Source organism: Centrocercus urophasianus, unplaced genomic scaffold (genome assembly GCF_019232065.1).
Source record: "Centrocercus urophasianus isolate 14NV4802_14NV808 unplaced genomic scaffold, USGS_Curo_1.0 seq_17, whole genome shotgun sequence".
In the NCBI taxonomy this organism is placed as follows: Eukaryota; Metazoa; Chordata; class Aves; order Galliformes; family Phasianidae; genus Centrocercus; species Centrocercus urophasianus.
This window is the reverse complement of record NW_024884722.1, coordinates 33981603-34000789: the sequence shown is the minus strand read 5'-3', so window position 1 is coordinate 34000789 and position 19187 is coordinate 33981603. Positions and strand designations below refer to the sequence as shown.

The 19187-nt window shown below is 45.2% G+C and overlaps 1 protein-coding gene across 3 annotated transcripts in view; it reads left to right on the top strand.

The window, feature by feature from the left end:
• Positions 1-19187, top strand: part of PRKG1 (protein kinase cGMP-dependent 1) — a 393753-nt gene that overhangs the window by 24837 nt on the left and 349729 nt on the right. The window contains exon 1 of one of the 3 annotated variants that reach the window (XM_042818631.1): positions 119-508. The exons of 1 other annotated variant lie outside the window; for it this stretch is intronic. In XM_042818631.1, coding sequence (XP_042674565.1) covers positions 198-508 — 311 coding nt within the window. In that variant the 5' untranslated portion in view covers positions 119-197. Of the gene's footprint in view, positions 1-118; positions 509-15461; positions 15487-19187 lie in introns of those variants that run through there. One more of the 3 variants, XM_042818632.1, reaches the window with a different exon arrangement.

Genomic DNA, 19187 nt, shown 5'->3' with positions numbered 1-19187 from the left:
TGCCAGCTGCCTCCCGCCGCCTCGCAGCCTCGCCGGGCGCAGGCGGATCGGGAGCGCCCCGCGCCGAGCCGGCTCCGGGGCCGAGGGGGGGGCCGGCCGAGGGGCCCCGGGCCGGAGGGGGCGCGGGGAAGTCGGGCCGAGCGCCGGGTGGCTCCCAGTGGAAAGTTGCCGGGAGAGGCTCTGGGCGAGCGGGGAGCATGGGCACGTTGCGGGATTTACAGTACGCGCTGCAGGAGAAGATCGAGGAGCTGCGGCAGCGGGATGCGCTGATCGACGAGCTGGAGCTGGAGCTGGACCAGAAGGACGAGCTGATCCAGAAGCTGCAGAACGAGCTGGACAAGTACCGCTCGGTGATCCGGCCCGCCACGCGGCAGGCGCAGCAGCAGAGCGCCCGCAGTCTGCAGGGCGAGCAGCGGACCAAGCGGCAGGCGATCTCGGCCGAGCCCACCGCCTTCGACATCCAGGACCTCAGCCATGTCACGCTCCCCTTCTACCCCAAGAGCCCGCAGTAAGCAGCGCCCGCCCGCCCGCCCGCCCGCGGCGGAGGGAAAGTTGCGAGCGGAGGGCTCGGCGAGCGGCGGGGCTGCGGGAGGGGCCGGGCGGCGCGCTGTGCCGGGGCGGCTGCCGTCCTCCGGGCTTTTTCCACCGTTACCGCAGCTCTCTATTCGCGCCTGGCTCCGGGACGCGGCCACGTGTGGCACCTGGCGGGCGCTGCCTCCCGCCGCGGAGCGGCATCGGACCCCTTCCTATCAAAGATACCAAAGCCGCGCCGCTGCCGCTGTCCGGCCGCTCCCCATCGCCCTCCGCGGGGCCGCTCGCTGCCCCGGCACGGCGGGACTCCGCCGCCTCACCCTGCCCGCCCTGCTGTGCCCCGCCGTCTCCTGGCAACCGCCCCGCTAGGGATGGCTGGCTGGATGGAGGGGAGGGCAGCCGTGGCTCAGCCCCGCCGCCGCCCCGGGACCCTCTTCCCTACTCCCCCTTCCCGCTGCCGTTTCTCCGCAGATATTTTGCCCTTTTAAGGCGAACGGCTGCGGCTCAATCCGGCGGCGGGGAGGAACTGTGGTGGACCCACAAAATGCCCCCAGACTCCCCAGGAAGCTGTGTGGGGGGTGGGCCGGCTGCTGAGCCCCCCCCGGTTCCGGGCAGCTGAAGCAGGGCGAGGGCGGCGGGGTGCTGCTCCGTGCCGCCTGCACACCTGTGTGCCTTCGGGACACGTACACGATAGGGCTGCTGTGAGGGACACGCTGTGCCTCAGCCACAGCGCACACCAGCCTCGCACCCACACAGATAGCTTTTTTCCGTCAAAGGCTGTGTGTTTGCCCCTTGGTAACCCCACGAAACGGCGGTGGGTGGCAGCAGGATGAGGCCTTGTTCTGGAGTGGCCCGGTGTGGAACGACCCCAGCCGCTGCCCTGCAGCTCAGGGTCAGCTGGTGTGCTTCTCCTGCTTTTAAGTCTTGAACCAAAGGTTTGGGTTTTAAATGAGCCTCCTAGAGCTTCAGCTTTAAGCAGAGCAGATCTTGAGTCCCTGCTGCGTACAGCAAAACATGTAGGAAGCCTATCAGGGCCTGAATTAACATTTTCCAGCTTGAATGTCAGTTAAAGTCTCTGTAAATGCCTTCTCGTACCTTCACTCGGGGTGCAGTGCACTGCCTGCCCGAAGCAGTGCTTAGTATTGAACTCCCATGGTCAGTGTTAAACTTTTTGTCCCCTTGTGCCATTTACAGTGCTCTGAGCTAAGTTGCTGCTGCACATTTTGTCACTGAGGTGGGGAAGATGGCTTGCCCATAGTCCCAGGGGTGTGCATTACTCTAGGAAGTATTCACTGTTCTGCTGGGACAGCCTTGATTTGATGAGCAGGAGCTCTCAGTGCCTCACACCTGGCCTGCAAGGCAGTGCTAGATCTGTGGCTAGGCGGTTGTTTCAGTCACTTACTGAGTCCATGGGGTACGGCACTGCTGAGCATTTTCAATATAAGCATCTGAATGGAAAGGAAGATATCCCTATATAAAAGAGAAGAGTAAGCTGTGTGTTCCACTTACCGGGAGTGCTTATCATTAAAATCCAGACAAGCTGCTGTTAGTGGTGTCTGCACCTGGGAGACTGAGGAATTGCACCTGGTTTAATTTATTGGGATCATTAATACCTAAGTAATGGTTTTTCTCACACCTCTACAAACGTGGCTTGCACAGCATTTGAAAGCAAGTCTTCCTCTTGGATAGATTGTGCCTAGCAATCTTTAGGATGTATTGTTTAATGCTATCGTGGTGGTACTGAAGGTTGAGGTAGAGAATATCTGGAAACAGCAGGAAAAAAAGGACTAAAATGTGAAAAGTAGGGCTGACTTTTTCGTCCAGTGGATGCTGAATTCTAACAGCTCCTGAGGTGATGGGATCCAGCCTCTGATATCTGCCCATTTTCCAGCATTGTACAAGGTGGAATGCCGAGGAGACAGAGGAAGCATTCATTTTTAGTCACCATTGCAGAGTTGGGCTTATTTTGGCTCTGATTGGTTTTTTATCTAGCTAATGTAAAATACGGGTTCACATGAAGAGTTCATGACTAAAATATGCAGGACACATTCTGCTGATTTCCTGTGAGTTATGAGACCAGTGAGGCACATTGGACATTTCATAGAATTCTTAAGGTTGGAAAAGAGCTCTGAGATCATCTAATCCAAGCATCAGAAGTGGCACGTTTATCAGTCTTTGTATGCAGGTAACTAGAAAAGAAGTTGTCCAAAGTAGCTTTTCTTTTTTTTCCCCCACCCCAGAGGTTGCCAGAAGTGGCTGCAGTAAGTGGGAAAAGACTGTGGAGAAGTCTGGGTGGTTTTCCCTGCTTGAAAAATGCAGTGACAAATCTTTATCTCCCCTCCATCTCCTCAGATTGCTGCTCTGTTTGTTTTTCCACACCTCTGACCCCTCACGGGATATATTCTGCCTGCTAACAGCCTGCCAGCACTGAAGTGATACCTTGAGACAAAGTTTGTACCAACAGTTATTTTAATTAAGATTTTACAAAGCTGCGGGCCAGAGAATAACCTGAATTAGGTTCTGAGAGAGGAATAGCCAGGCTGTTCAGTGAGATGTAACATTTGTTTCTCTGCTTTCCTGTTTTGTACTTAAAATGAGAAAATAGCCAGGACTTTTACTCTAAAAGGAAGTTTCATTTTGTCATTGGTCACAGCTGTATCCTTTTTTCTTTTTATTATATTTTTTGAACGCTATGTAATCAGCATATTTTGTTTTTCAGGAGAAAAAAAAACTGTATGAGCAGAATAGAAACCAAAGCAGAGAGCTAATGAGCATGAAGGATGTGTAGGGCTCCATCTCCTCTTGTCAGAGGTGGTGTGTGCTCTGTCACTGTTTTCCCTGAGCTGAGGCAACGTGCTACATCACTTATAGGGACTGTTGAGTAAGATGGAAAAAGTCTTGGTTTTATGAGTTAACAGACTTAGGAATGCTTCAAATGTAAAGTTGGGAAATCTTCCAAATACGAGAGATTCGTTTGTGAGGGGAGGAGCAGTCTGTGAGTGGTATTAAAGAATTCTGGGTTTAAAAATCCAAAAACGACATTTCATTGCATAGCCTTAGGGAAAGTACAACATATGTACAAGAGATTTAACAACTGAATTGGTTCTTTGAAGGCAAATGTGTATGTCTGTGGGCCAGGGGCGTATTTGTAAGCAGTCATAATAGTAATAAAAAGCCAGAAATATTTGAAAGGCACTTCATATTCAGAACATAAAATGATCTGCTGATATTTATAAATGATATCTATGCCATGGTACCTAGGAGCTATCCGTTAACTCAGCAGCTACTTCTAGAGAAACCAGCAGCCCCTTTTCGTAAAGCCCACACTTTCCTATTTCTAAAATAATCCAGACGATGGTTGCAATATTGTTTGACCACTCAAAGCAGAGATTGATGAGGGGCCTGCGATCAGGAAGGGAAACAACCGCTGCAGTGATTGCTTCCTGAAATGTAGGGCAGGAGCTGTGAAATGAGGAGAGGACTGGTGGCCTCTATAGACGTGTTGCATGCAGGTTTTGCTGTTGTGCTGCAGAAGATAGCAAAGGCTGTCAGCAGCCATAGATGTAAACAGGCAAGGGTGATGCAACCTTTCATTTTTCTTCTGTTTGAAACTGGAATTCCATGTGATGTGTCCAGCGACCAATTGAAATTCATTTAAGATTAAGTAATGAACTGCTGGAATTGCTTTTACATGCTACATGATAGAATGCTGATTCAATCTGAAAGCGGTTTAATATTGTTCTGAGGAGGAATCTGTATGCCTGGGTCTGCTGCTTTATGCTTAAACTGACATCAGTCAGCATGCTGCTGGCTCTGGGTCCATGGGACCTGCTGCCCACCCAGCAACCTGGTCCTACTTGTGAGATGGGCTGGGGCAGCCCTGCAGAGCTGCCTCGTGAGCAGTGTGTTCTTCTGGTTCCCCTGCGATCCAGTCTGCTCGCCTCCTTTTCCCAGAGCAGCTTGGAGAGCAGGGCCTCACGCTTTGCAGGGATGAGTTTCCACTGCAAAGGATTATATGCTTCCTGACAGCAGTTTTACATGTGACATGTCAAAGACAGTGCAGAACGCGAGTCAGTCAAATGCTGCTTTCCTCTGTTTTGACAGGCCAGGTTTGGCAGCAGCGAGGTGCCACTGCTGGTGGATGGGGCTTTCCTATGCACTGGATCACACGTGTGACTCGTGCCTCAGTCTTTTCTGTTTAATGCCTTGTGAAGCAGCACGGTGAGGTTGCTGATAGGTTCCTTCTGCCTATGAGTCAGCCTCCTGAGGCTTTGGTGGCCAGCGATGGTAAGAAATAACTGTTGTGTTTAGTTCTTAGGCAGGGGGCATGGATTTTTATCTATTGGCAAGTAGTGTATAGGGCATCTCTGAAATAAGCTTCTTTAGGCAGGTAACCTTTATGCTGAATGTAAACTAACGACCAGAGATGTTTTAGTCAAAGGAAGGGTCAAAAATAAGGCATTAACGCCATTTATTTGTTTTGTGATTTTCTGCCCGACTGCTGATTTCACTAGGGAGGCAGGATTAAACTTTGCTGCCATTTCTGTTACTTTTGCTTAGTAGCAGTAAGCAGCACACACTCCTTGAATTTCTGCCACTTTTGGATGTTAATCATAGCAGCATAGCGTAATATACCAAGTTTTTAAGCACAATCACTTTTGCTCAGAAGCTGTTTTGAAATTTTACTGGTGACTGTATGCAAAACAAAACTATTTGGAGAGCATAGTAGCTTTAAACAAGATAATAGCTCGTAACAAAAGGCTGTCATTAAGGCAGAAACTATTTTTTAATTGAAATACATATCTGTAAGTTCACTTTCTAGAGAATTAGCTTTTTTGCTCTTCTCTGTGTCATTGAGTGATAGATAGTTCTAAAGTACCTCAGCAGAAATACTGCCCCAGGCTGTGGACATGAATGCCTTCTCTCCAGACTTGCTGTGCAAGTAGTCCTGTGCTTTCACATCCTATGTTCCTAAACGCAGTATGCATCCTACACATGAAAAGTGAATCAAGAAAACCCACCCCATTGCTGTGCTGACTGTGAGCAAAAATGTATGGAGCAGCACAAAGCTCCAGACAGGTTGCTCCCGCAACAAAACAAACAAAAAACTCATACCACAGTGGCTTGATATGTAACGGTTTCTTTGCTTATAATGCTTGAAATGGAGTCTGTGGGATGTTGAAATTTCAGAAGTCATGGAATGTGTACCTTGTCTTAAGGTAAGGGCTCCCAGGAAACTGCTTTGATTTACTGTCTTAAATGACACCACTTGCTGCCTGCGCTGCTAGTATTTGTAGACTCTGGCTTTTTCTGGTGCCAGAATGCTTGCTTTTGTAGCTGGCTAAAGAATAAATATCTGTATGAATGTTTTTCAGTTGCTGCTTTGACATTTCCAGGGGGTATGTGCAGGCAGAGAAGTCCATGCCATTTTGTGCAGCTTGTTTTTGTTTTGAAGATCTAAAAGAGCAGAAAAAAAACAGAAGTGTGTGCTATGCTGGAGCCTAAAACAACTCCTTTATCAAATTATTCCTTTATCCTTTTCTGAACAAATATAGAAAGTGGCGTGGTTGCAAATGTGGGCATTGCTTCAATACATACTGTGTATACTGACATCCTGAAGTCTGAAATTGTATTAAAGGTCTCTGAGAAGCAGTGGAACAGCATCTACCTGGGAGGGTTTGTGTCACGGAGATAGCTACAGCGTACTTGTGAAACAGCGAGCTAGGACTTGCATTTTGCAATGTTCATGCAGTCACTGGTTTCCTTGGAAACTAGTGCCTGAGCACACACAGCCAAACTTGAACGTTGGTGCATGGTCTCGGAGCAGAAAATGGGCTCCCAGACTTCAACATTGCAAAGTAGAGTTAGGGTTTATTGTTTTTTTTTTTGTTAGTAGCAATCTTGGAGTAGGATGTTCCCGAAATAGGGCCCCTACTCATACTGTGGCATTTTTTGTGTCTGCATCTGTGTTTTGTTCTCCAAACTCCCCTTTTTGACTTGGTTTGTGAGCATATTTGTTGGAGGTGTTTCCCGTTCAGCACACAAACTGTGTTAGAAGAGCCACGGAGCAGCTCTGTGCTGTAGGCTGGAAGTGGCTCTGCAAACTCTCCGGGCAGGCCAGCTCGTTTTCTTCATTACTGATGATGGGTCATCAAACAAGTAGGAGAAGTCATCGGGTGGCTGTCTGGGTTGTCTGGAAGGGAGAATGTAGCCTTGTAGATGCCCACATACTCTGCTCGATGTTTCATCATAGCCTAACCCAGCAGAAGTTAGTCCCTGGGATCTCTCAGAGCTTCTTTCTATTTAAACTGCCTATGTGATGTGAACTTCATGCAAAGATCTATTGGGTGAGGGGAATTCATAAGTGTTCTTGTAATCCGTAGACTAAATGAGGCAAATAACTTTCTTGGTGGGTAATATCTCTGACAAACAGAAGAAATCAATTGCTGCGTGACTCAAACAGCATGTTGAGCCAATAGGCAGGAAGGTAACAGTGGTGTAGTTAAAACAAATGTGATGCAAATAATGCCACACAGCTCCAAGTTCAGGCTTGTTCGAAACAACCTTAATTGTCTTAATTGCTATTGATATGCTTTGAAAATCATGTCCCCTAGGAACCTGAGAAATTCCTTAAGTTAGAATGGAAGATTGTCTTTCTGAGTTGGAAATACATGCACAAACACATGCCAATGTTTGCTGTGCATTTTCAGTATGATTTACATTGGTAAATTTCTGTATTGGGTTTTGAACGAAGTTTGTAATGGTAACTAAACCTGATCACATAGAGGAGGTGTGCATTTTTTAGTAATTACTACGTTTTGTTGTAGTTTTACCGGTTTTTTTTTTTTTTTTTTTTTTTTTTTTAATTAAATGAAATGGATGAATGGTTTTGGCCCATGATAAATGACAGTCTTGAGCCGTGTTGCTCATCACTGCAGATGTGGTCTTGGTGACAGCTGTGATAACAGCTCACGTTTGTTGTCTTCGGCCAGCATGCTGGATACCTGCTGGGAAACCTGCATGGAGATGCAGAGCAGGCAGCAGCAAGAACTTGCTGAAGCAAGACAAAATTTTCTCTTTCATCAGAAGTTAGGACAGAAAAATTGAATTTTCAGGTGTTGTGAAACCGGGCTGAGGAGGGCAAAGAGGTTGGTACTTCTTCCATCTTTCAGCACTGACTGGTAGCTGAACACAAACAACATTGTAAGTAGATATCTGGGGGCTGAATTTGTAGCGTCTGTTCTCTTCGTGTCAGACTCCACGTTCCCTCAGAGATCCCTGTGTGTGTGCCAGGGGTGTTCTCTGTCCACTTTGAGGCACATACTTTGAGACATATGTTGGCTCTGTGTTCCCAGAGCCCTCTCTCTGCCTTTACCCCTCTATCCTCTCTGCCCACTATGGCAAGGTAAGCTGCACTTCCCAGGAAAGGGCCTCTTCCTCCTTACTCTCCTTTACTTCACTGGATCTCTTCTTCATTCCTGCATCTCCTTCTTTTCCCCAAGGTTTTTTTTCTCTTCCTACAGATGTCTGCTTATCTTTTTCCTCTCAGCCCCAAAGCTCTTCATTCTGCTAAGCTGTCCCATCTGTTAGGCTTTACATCTCCCTAAGAAACCTCCCTCATTTCCTCTATATATCAGCAGTCAGAGAGCTTCCAGTGGCTGTCACATAAGATAGCGCGGGAAGCTTGATTTTCCTGACAATACAGCTTTTCTGTTGTGTCAGTTTGCACAAAATCAGTGCCTTGTGGCTGATCAGATGTGATGTCCTACAGGCCTCCTGTTACGGACAGACAGCAATTCCGTCAGGTTGGGTGCCTGGACCTTGTTCAGCTCAGCCAAAAGACCGATAGCTCACATTACTGCCCTGAAAACCAGTACTAAAAAGGACACGCAGTGACCTGTTCTCCTTGCATCGGGGCATTTAGTGGCAATGGCTTTGAGTTGTATTGACAAAACATTGCAGCGCATGCAGGATGATGGCAGGATGTCATTCAGCTGTTACTCGATATGTCTTGGTGCAGAGCTTGATGAAGTACTGCTTCAGTACTGACGTAAAGCTGAGGTTAGCTGTTGTTACTTGTCCCCTCTGCAGTGCCTATAGACTAACAGTCATGTCTTGCTGGTGGGCAGAGTGCAGATAAAACATGGACTAAACCTCAGATAGAAACAGGGTTTTCTGCCTTCATGCCTGTACATAACTTACTGTTGAGTGCTCTCGTGGTGCTGTTTATCTAGACTTGCTAGGCATTTAAGGACTAGTTGAGCTGTGTATATGTGCACATACATAAATCTTGTTAGCAGAGCAATTGCAAGAAGGGGAGAAAACATCTCCTGCTCATCAGATACTTGATTGCTTTCTGTTTTCCCAGTAGAAGTGCAGATCTGCAAGGCACACGAGAGAAATGAAGCGTGGAGAGATGACGGCTTTTCTCCATTAGCAGTATACCCAACACAGATGTACTCAGATACTGTGATAATGAGTACGTTGGGGAAGCTTAAATAAGGCAGATACTCTGATCTTACTTGAAGTTGCTGTGGTCAGAGCTTTGCTTACAGTTTCTGAAAGGAAGAGGCAGCAATTGAGTTACCATTTGAACTTAGACCTGTTTCTGCAAGAAGATATTTGAACTTCCACAGCATTTCCGCTTGGAGAAGAGACACAGGTGGTACAGCTCACTTATTTTGTTGCTTAAGTGACTCTGACGTGGTGTGTCAGAACCACAGCTTGCCTTGGTGTAATGAGCTCATGCAGCCTTTTTTTGGCAGTGGTGCAGGGATCTGTTGCGGGGTGAATACTGTGTTGCAACCCAGCAGTCTTTCATTAGAGGAGTCCCATGGGAATGCTAACTATCCGTTTTATTTCCCTCCATTCATTAGCTAGATTTATTAATGTCCCTGCAGGAGGGTGTGCACCATCAAGGGATGCTTTCTGCAGACATGGCAAGCCTGAAAGCTGGAGTAAAAGAGCCAGTAATGGTGACAGTGGGATGTGAATGTGTCACTGCTACTGATACATATTAGGCAATGGGATGAGGGACATTTGGCTCTGTGTGGCTGCAGACCAGTCCTCTGCTTCTGTCATGCATGAAGCAGCTGCTCTACCTTCTGCTTTGCAAGTGTTACCTCCTTATCAGCCATTGTGGCAGGTACTCCACAAACATACATTGTCCATCATGACTAGGAGCAAATTGATGCTTCCCTAAAATTCCCAGCTTGTTTTCCTTCAGCTGAGGATGGATGAGGAGATGACTGTTACTGTTATTTAGTTAGGTAAAGCAAGTCCAAAAGTGACAGAATCAAACAGACACCAACTTTTTGATTCCATGCTGGTAGTCTTGCAAAGGTACAGTAAGTATTTTTTTCTAGAAAGCTAAGAAGAGCTCAAAAGAGTCAGCCACTAGCCTGATGGAACCTCGTTCGGGGTGGTAAACCTGGGCTGAGGCATAATCCTGGTATTTGCAGATGCGAATGGAAAAGCTTCCCCAGAGCGTGAGGCTGTCCCAGCAGTGTAGTGAGGATGGACACCTGGGAGCCTTGGTTGAAATCGGACAGATCCAGGCCATGCCTCTCGATTTTCAGGTGGGGACTTAAGCTCTGGAACATGGTGGCTCTTTTTCTTACCTTTGTTTTGATCAGCAATTCCATCCACAAGTTACTGAGGACTCTTTCTATTGCAAATTTAACCAAAATGAACCTGTTTCTTCTTTAAAAAGCAGAAACAAGACCTGTATCCACTGCAAGAGGTTCTTGATGCAGTCTGTGATGGACAAATGTTATAAATGAGAGTCGTCTCACCTGGTTAAACTCATTGGACTTAATGGCTGCAAAAATTTAGTCTGTGAGGCCAGTACTAAGGAAGGCAGCTGAAATACAGTCAAATAATTTTCCAGAGCATTGCGGCAACTTTGTTAAATCAGTACAAAATTTATGAATATGTGAAAAGTATAAGACATCACGAACTGGTGCCCAGTTTGGGTAGGATCTGGAAGTGTAGGTGGAAGTAAAGCAGGTGTCTTAGTGATGGCTGAGATAACTGTATAAAATGTGCATGCTTGAACAAGGAAGATAGGATCTTTACAGGTATTTAAAGCTTTTACGTGTATTGGAGACCCTTACACGGCTCAGATGCTAGTTCCTGAGTAGTGCCTACAGAGGAAAGAGCCTGTCTTACTTGTTCTCCTGTACAGGTTTTCTTCCTTTCACCTTTATCTGCTTGCTTTCAACCTTCCAGGCACTTTGTGCATTTTTGGAGACCTGAAAGTCTTGGTTTTTTATCTGTTTGTGTTGGTGATCCTGGAATTGCTCAGCCTTGGCCACTGAATACCTTGATACCATTTTCTCTGGATTGCTTTGTAGACTCAAGTGCACTTTTCTGCAGTACATATATTGAGAATAAAGGGCAGCTACCTCAGCAAATTAGCGTGAAAGCATTGGAAAAAATTGTGGAGTATGGTTTTATTTAGGAGTAAAAAACTACCCTTTGTCACCTGTTGCCTGTGCTCTTCAAAAAGTATCTGTGAGGGTTTCTGAGAAGTGAAATGGCTTGTCTGTCTGTGCCTTTGGCACTCATCTAAAGAGGTAAATCAGACGCTGCATTGACAGCGATTTGCCTCTGTGATAGAACTTCAGCAAGCAAAAACTGGTTTCAGTGATAATGGAAAAAAAAACATTCAACATAGGTCTAACCCTACAGTGTGGTAGTTTTCATTGCGAAAAAAGTTCTCTACATCCTGCAGCTGAACAGGTATGTGATTCATTTGAAAAAAATATCTGAAGGGCTATCATGCTTTTTAACCAGCAATCTCAAAACAATGAAACCTAGTTTTGCTTACCATCCAAAAGGGCTTTTCTTAGAAGCAGCCCCAGTTCTGAGTACAGCCTGTCTAAACCTGCCTTGTACTGGCACCTGTGTTGTGCTGAATGAAATAGAGCAATTGACAGCAGGCCCATCTTGAATAGTCGCCTTGTGATGCATCTGCTTGGGTTATCAGAGGCTGGGTTCCTGGGCTGGGTCTGAGCAGAGTGCCTTCGGGTAAGGCTGAGGCTAAGAGGCCATCCTGCTGCTGGAGCTTCAGCTGGAAGCTGCCTTTTTGCGCCCAAGACTCAGCTGGGTGGCCATGGTCACTTGTGGCAGAAATTTGTTTTCAGGAACAAAAGCAAATTCCCCGTCTGAAAATATAATAAAATGGTGATGCTAAGCTGGCTCCTTACAGTCTCTAAATACAGAGAAAATAGCACACAGTAGAGAAAAAAATGTTTGCTGAGTTAAGTGAGCTATATTTAGGTGCCAAACAAACAGATTTCTGCTTTTGACCCTCCCCCTCACACTCCCAAAACCTCTTTTTATACTGTCTGCAAATGTCTTGGCTGTTCGTGGCTTCTGTTCTCTGCAAAAAGAATAATTGTGAGCAGCAGGGAGAGGACATCTGTTACAGCTGAAAATAAAGAAAGGCAAGCTCTTAGGCATACAGCCCCTGTGTCCATCCACATTGCTCTCCTCAGTCCCCTGTGAGTGCTGCATCTATGGGCTCTTGTAGTTTCAACACAGTTGATGCTTAAAACAAAACAAAATCCCCCTGAACTCTCCTCTGTCACCTGCTTGATCCAGACGTACTGGTCTGTCCACACGTTTTTGCCTCATGATTTGTCTGGGGTTAGAGGTGAGACACCAGGTGTCACACCTGCGCGGGAGGAAGCAGCACAAGCTCCTGTCTGCCCACTGCTATGCAGGCTTTGTTCTGTCTGGCTTTCTGTGCTGATTAACAAGCCTTTGTAAATTTCTAATTTTTGTATCCCAGAGAGTGTGTTAACTCTAATTCCTTCATAAGCACGAACTCTTGGTGATTAGAAGTTAGGTTTCATAGCTAATTAAATACCAAATAACAAGGCAGAGCCTTTAACAAAAACATGTCACTTAAATTGCCTGTGCTCTCCTTTATTGGGTGTTCTTTTTCACAGGAGGAGGATCTTCCCCATGTTTCCACCTAAATAAAAGAACTGAGTGCAGGTATAGATTGATGAGTGGTTTATATAGCATTTTGTTATTAACTTGAGTGCATATTGCACAACAGTATTTAAAATATGGCTTATTGCTGTTGGAGTTGTCCCAGGCATGTGAACTCCTGACAGTTCTGAGTAGCTAAAATTCAGTTTAAAGCTTTGGTCTGCGTATTCTCCCCATCGCTAAGCCTGAAGGCTTTGAGGAGCCCAGCTGAATTCTTGGAAGGTATGGCTGTTGTTTGGGGTTTCTGCTGCTTAACTTCCAGCTGCGTGTGCTGGGTGGATCTGTCCAGAATGTGAAATGAGAGCACCTGCAAATCCTGATTCTGTCTGGCGCTTTTTTGTTCTCCTCGACCTCTCCTGACTCTACGGACTTCTCTGAGCTGCTTGGGGAAGAAATATGACAGCCATAAAACTGAAGCTCAGGGTGATATCAGGGAGACAGCAACTAAGTTTTGAATTGCACTGTTGTTCCTCAGTGCAGTCTCATAGCACAGGACAGCGCTCAGCATTCACTGGACCTCAGAGGCCATGGTAGGAGAATATCAAAGAGGAAACGTCACTAGAAATTCAGTTTCCCAACTAGGGTCAGGTGAGGAATTTCTTGGATATTATGGGTTTGTAGCAAGTCATGGCATTTAGCTGTCAGTGCTCTTATTGGATTTGTTTAGATAGATAGGATTTCATTGTTCCCCCATGCATTTGCTGCCTTTCCTGAGTCTTGTGTGGGGTTTTTGCAGTGTTAGTGTCTCTGTAGGTGCTATTAGCTGTGTAATTAAAGTGATCTTGTGCTGTGCTTTTTTGCTGTGGCATAATCATCAGCATGATTGTCAAAACTGTTTAATTTGAAACTGTGATTCAAAGATGAAAAAACCCTCTAGCTGCTTTGAGCGAAAGCAAGGGAGATCTGAGGAAAGTGCCTTGTTAGATAGTTGTGTGGCATGCTCAGTGATTTGTATGGAAATGTTCATGGTTGGGTATCACCCCTTTACAGGAAGATGGTAGAAGGCAACTATTTTGTGCTGGGGACCCAGGTTAAGCAAACTGGTAAGTACCTTTTGCCCCCTCTTAGCCTTGTTTCCTCCCTTCTCTATTTTACCAGTTTATTTTCTTGCCAAAAGGTAATACAGAGCTTTTTCCTTGCTTGACAGCTGATCAGGATTTATAGCTGTGGCTTATCCAAACAACCTGTTAAAATGTTATGGAGTGTTTCAAAAATAACAGTTGTCATAATTCAAACGAAGAACAAATGAACATTCATTGTCATGTTCTACTCAGTGTACACAAAACTGTGTGCACACATCAGCTGAGATTGGAGGGACAAATATTAGCCTGAGATTTCTTTCTCTCTGAAAGGGGCTGTCTAAATATTCTGTTTTAATAATACGGAGGCATTAGAGCTCCACAGACTGCACCAATTTACTTGACCTTTATACATAGAACAGCATCATATCCCTCCTTGCAATAAAAGAAAGTAGTGCAGATTTACTATTCACTATATATAAGACTTGTTAGATTTTATTCCTTGACCTTAAAGGCAGATTGTGCAAGTAGAAATTGGACAGAACAGCACAGTACATACCAGCTCTCTCACATCACTGCCAAAAACCAGCAGATGTGTATACATAAAACCGACAGGTGAAGATTATTGTGTTTGTTAGGCCTCTTGCCTTTGATTTCAACTGACTTCTATGAGTTACGGTATGGGAGGAAAGAAACACTGTGATATGTTGGGCACCTTGTAATGTTAATGCCACTGACCACTAAAATCATGCGCTGTAGAGAAAGAAAAATGGGGGAAGCCAAATCTTAGTAATGTGTTTAGCATCAGGTTAGGGACATTACAAATAATGTTCTAGAGAGCTTTTGTCTTAAGGTTTAAAGATAAGCAAAAGGTTTAGAATTGACACAAGTAGACAAAACCGAGTAGTTACTTCAATTGCAAGAGGTGGGTATCTGGTCTCATCATGGAGAAACTACAGAGGCTTTTGCTTCTGGAGTGAATGTGCCTCGTAGGAACACAGGTAAAATTAAAGTACATTAAAAAAAAAAAAATTGTGTTAGATGAGCAGAGGAATTTCATTTAGAACAGGTGAATCCTGCATGACCCAGTGGGTGACCTACGCACTGCATGGGATAGGGCAAATAAGCTGAAGTCCTTCAAAACTAAAGAATATTTGAAAATTGCTCCAAAGGCAAGCTTAAAAGTGCAGTTCTGTAGGCAAGTAATCAGTGAAGTGCATAGAGGTCAGCTGCTGATTTTGGTATTGTCACAGAGCTGTCTCTTACCTCCAGCTGCTGTTGCTGTTTGCTAGCAGGCAGGAGTTCATAGGCTGAATTTAGGTTGGGGGGAAAAACCCAACAACTGCAAATTCTGCTGTTTGCTCGTTCACTTGAAAGGCTTGTATATTTTTGTTTCATATACTCACTACACGGGAGGTTTTTTCCCAGGAGCTCATGTCAGTCACTTCCTTGGCTCATTGGTTTAACGTGTGCTTGGGCTGATCTTTTTGCTCTTGAATATGTGTATTATTAATGTGTATTCTGAGGACTTGTATTTGCTTTTGACTTTGAGGCAAAGAACTGTCTGAACATCTTTAAAATGCAGTTAAATGTCTTCTAAGTAATGCTGTTTAGGTCTGTCAGGGTTAAAGTTTTTTGTGTTGTTTCAGCTCACTCTAGCAGTTCCTGTTTCCTATTTCCTATTCCAAAATAACTCCTTGGCATGCATATTCTCTCCATCTCTTGTTAGCTCTCACTGTGTATTGCTTCTTGTAAATATTTCCAAAACGCAGCCTGTGTACTGTGGAGCAAACTGAAATGTGAGAGAATTGTAGTGATGCTTTTCAAGGAGTGAACAAAACTGCACTCCTAATTCTGTAAAATATTTGGGACAGAGGAAACTGTTTCCCTAGAGAGCCACTCATGGGAGGAGCACTCTCACCAACTCTTTGTGGTATGCTTATTTACTGTTCCACTTTTGTGTGTGTGTTTCCCCCTCCCCCCTTTTCCACCAAACCTAATGTGAGTTATCACCTACTTCTGCCTCTTGCACACTGAGCCTACAGAGCCCTCCTGTTTTGCTCAGCTCTGCTTATAAGCTGGCCATGTCTTCCTGCAGACCTTTGCCTCCTTGTCCAAGGCTCAGCTGCTTGTGTCCTGTTGCAGGCTGTGGTTTCCTCAAGCCCAGTGAAGGAGCTGGAAGGATAGGGAAAAGGGAACTGTGTGATGCAGTGGGAATGTCAAGTAAGGTACTCAGAAGAGAAAGAAGGACGACCCAACGTTGTTGTGCTTGGAGCAGGCAATTCTGATTTTGAAAGTGGTGTGGGAAGGTGCTAAGACATACGGGTGCTGGGAAAGAGGAGAGTAAATACAGGATAGTAATGCAAGGAAAACGAAATAAACATGATGCATAATAGGCATATGAGCAAACTTACTTTCTTGTTCACATGGTGCAGATAAGTGTCACTTAATTGTGTGGTCTTTTCTGGCTTACTTCTGTCTTTTTGCTGTCTTGAGAGGTGTTTCTCCACTCCCTTTAGAGCCTTCCAGATGGTCTGCTCTTAAGGACCACGGCAGCAGACCTGCAGTGCTTCTTCATTATAAATTACGGGCAGCAGGGACATTGATAACTGCCCACAGCTGTAACATACGTTGCAGTAGGTGCTCTTAAATTGGTGCACAATAAACCCATCCCTCTTCTGTGTGTCGTACATTGTATTTTGTGAGAAACAGTGAAAGCTGAGATACTGTTAGAACTTGCTGCTGAATTATGGGATACCAATGTCCAAGTAGCATATTCCCTTGGATTTCATTAGATATAACAAATCCTAGATGTGGGACATCATTTGAAATGATGAGTTGGTTTTTTAGGGTCTGCCAATTGAGGATTAAAAAGTTAATCTTGCCTGCAGCTGTTGGAGCTGTCTTGCATTCCTCTGAGTGGGATTCAGGTATTTTGGTATTTCCTCTTGTGTGATTCTTGTTGCTCTTTGTTTACCTCCCAGCACATCAGTATGTGTCTGTCCTTTTTGTGCTTGTGCTTGCATTATTGTCATCCCATCTGTGTTCACCCAGTCTGCATCTGCAGTGTTTGAAAGGGGATTCCTCATCCCCTGCTGCGACAGCAGCAAGCTGCAGCTACACTTCATGCACCCTGCCTTTGAGAGCAGAGCCTTGTTTGCTATGTTTGCCCATCCTGCGATGGCAAACATGTATGTCTCAACAGAATGAATCTTGAGCATACCTGTCTTATTAAAGGAATTGCTTTCTTGGCTCTGAAGGAGGCAGAGTAGCAATCTACTTAATGCATGTTGTAGGCTATACTCCAGAAACAAGCAGTGCCATTGTTTCCTGTTGAAATAGTCCTGCTTGTAAAGAGCAGAACTTTCCCTTGGGAGCACCTCAGTGTTTCTCATGCTGTGATTATGGCTTGCTTTTCTGCTAGGCTGTAATGCTAGTAGGTTACAGTTGCTTATAGGGGGGGGTGGCCTTACACTGCAATCATCAAAACTCGCTAGAGGGATGAAGTCCCAGGTGAACATGCTGTTCCTTGGCCTTACCTTGCCAGTACGCGTTTATGTTGCTGCTTCCTCCTTTTGCTTTTGCATGTATCCGTTCCTGTTGGTGTTCCCTGAGGGCAAGTGGTGCCATAAAATGTGAGGTTACTAGTGTGCTGCTAGTGCAGAAATATCCTCTTCTTTGCAAGAAATAGGATGTTTCTCTTGACAGTGTACTTTCAGGCTGAAGTTCCTGGAAACATTAAAATCCTCTGGAGGGCAGTTGTTTTGATCAAAGGAGAGCCATTTCCTAGAGTCCTTGAAATCAGTCCTTCTTCTCCTTGCCTTCCCCTTAAACTTGGTACCCTTCTGATGTCATTTTTTTGTCATGATTACTCTTCAAAACAATTATTTTAACTTCTTTCTGACTTGCATTTACTCTTGATTGGATGGGGTGGAATTGCAAATATCCAGTTTGTCTCTGGATAGTTTATGTGGGAAGATTTATCTGAATTTCCAACATCTGTAAAGGTTCTCCTTTAGTAGGCAGTAGGGACTTCATGGATGCTGCACTCTTGGTAGACTTCCTAAATTAAGTTTGAGAAGATTGTTGCTGTTGGGATGTTCATCAGAGCTCACTCAGAGGGATGGCTGGTACTCACGCAGTGGAAATACAGATTAGAAGGCAGTACTTTGAATATCACCATTTGTCCCTGATCTGACTTTGAATAGAGAGAGACTGCTGGTGGTTGGCTCCTGGTGTGATCCCCAGCCTCGCTGCTTTTCCCTAGGCAGCGTATGTGTTTCCTGCTGCTGTTCTGTCTCCATTTAAATGTTATAAAGTTGTACGACTTGGTTCCTTAGAGTTCATGTTGTCTGCCAAAAGGTGCTTGTCCGAATGTAATCTGGTTTATTAGTAGACTAGACAGAGCCCGCATAATGGTGCTCCCACAGCTCAGCTCAGGACCGCGGTGTCCCCGAAGCGACCTTTTGAGAGCGGATCCAGCGGCAGCGCTCGCCTGCTCCTTGGCTCCTGGGTGAGGATGTTATTTAGGTAAACCCATACATCCTTCCACTATTTTTCTCTCAAAGCATGGCTGCTACTGTCAGTCTTTTTACTGACCCTTAACAAAGGAAGAAATATTTCTGGAGATATTTATTAAAGGACTAAGGCTCCAAATGCTTGTCTGCATTCTGCTCCTGAACACCTATATTATTTAAACCAGGGACTTTGCCAGGCAGCAGAAAAGCAGAAGCAGTGAAACAGCTTATGTGGTGGCAGTGCCATCCATCAGAAGTGTTAGGTGAATCAGTAACTGGCATTAAATCTGTCACTTTTTTTTTTTTTTTTCACAAATCACATTTTCTGTGAAGCCCCATACTAAACGTAAAGCTGTATATTTGCACTGTCGTGATAGTTTTCTCTACTGATGCCCTTCTGCTGAGGAGAAGCAAAGTGTTTTTGCAGAGCACATTCATTTTGCCTGGACAACAGCACATTTAGAAAGGCTTGCAATGTGTTTGTAGCCTCTAATCCAAGAGACGAGAGCGAGCTGTCTCTGCTCAGAGGATCTCTAATTGGATTTCTGCATCTATTTAAATTAGGTTATCATCCACTTGGCAGATTTCCTGCTTTTTCCACCAGGGTGAAGTCCATCTCTGCAGCAGCTATCTGTGACTTTCTTCTCCAGGGCATCTGAATGCAGTTCTCTCTGTAAGTGTTCATTTATCACTGTGAAGCCATGCAGACCTCAAAATATGCTAATAAACTTTGGGAAACTGTTTTAGCTGCCATTTAGCTGCAGTCCTCATACCTGCCTCCAGTCAGCTTGCTGCTTGGAGCTGCCAGGAGTGGAAATGTATGTGGATAATTGTTTGATTGATGGAGAAACTCTTGCCCTGAAAGTAGGAGGTTCTTTTCAAGATATATTGCTGTGACCTTCAAGACATTTTGTCTGGATCTCCATGGCTCACTCTTGCAAACTGAACCCTGCTGGAGGAGTTTGGGTGTTGCTGCATCCCTTGGCGTTGCAGCATATGGGTACATATGTTTTCTCTGCTATTTCTGTTGGTGTGAAAAGTCTCTAGCGTAGTTACACTGGATGTGAGCACCAAAACTGAGAGATGTGTGAGAACACCACTCCTCAAAAGACCATGT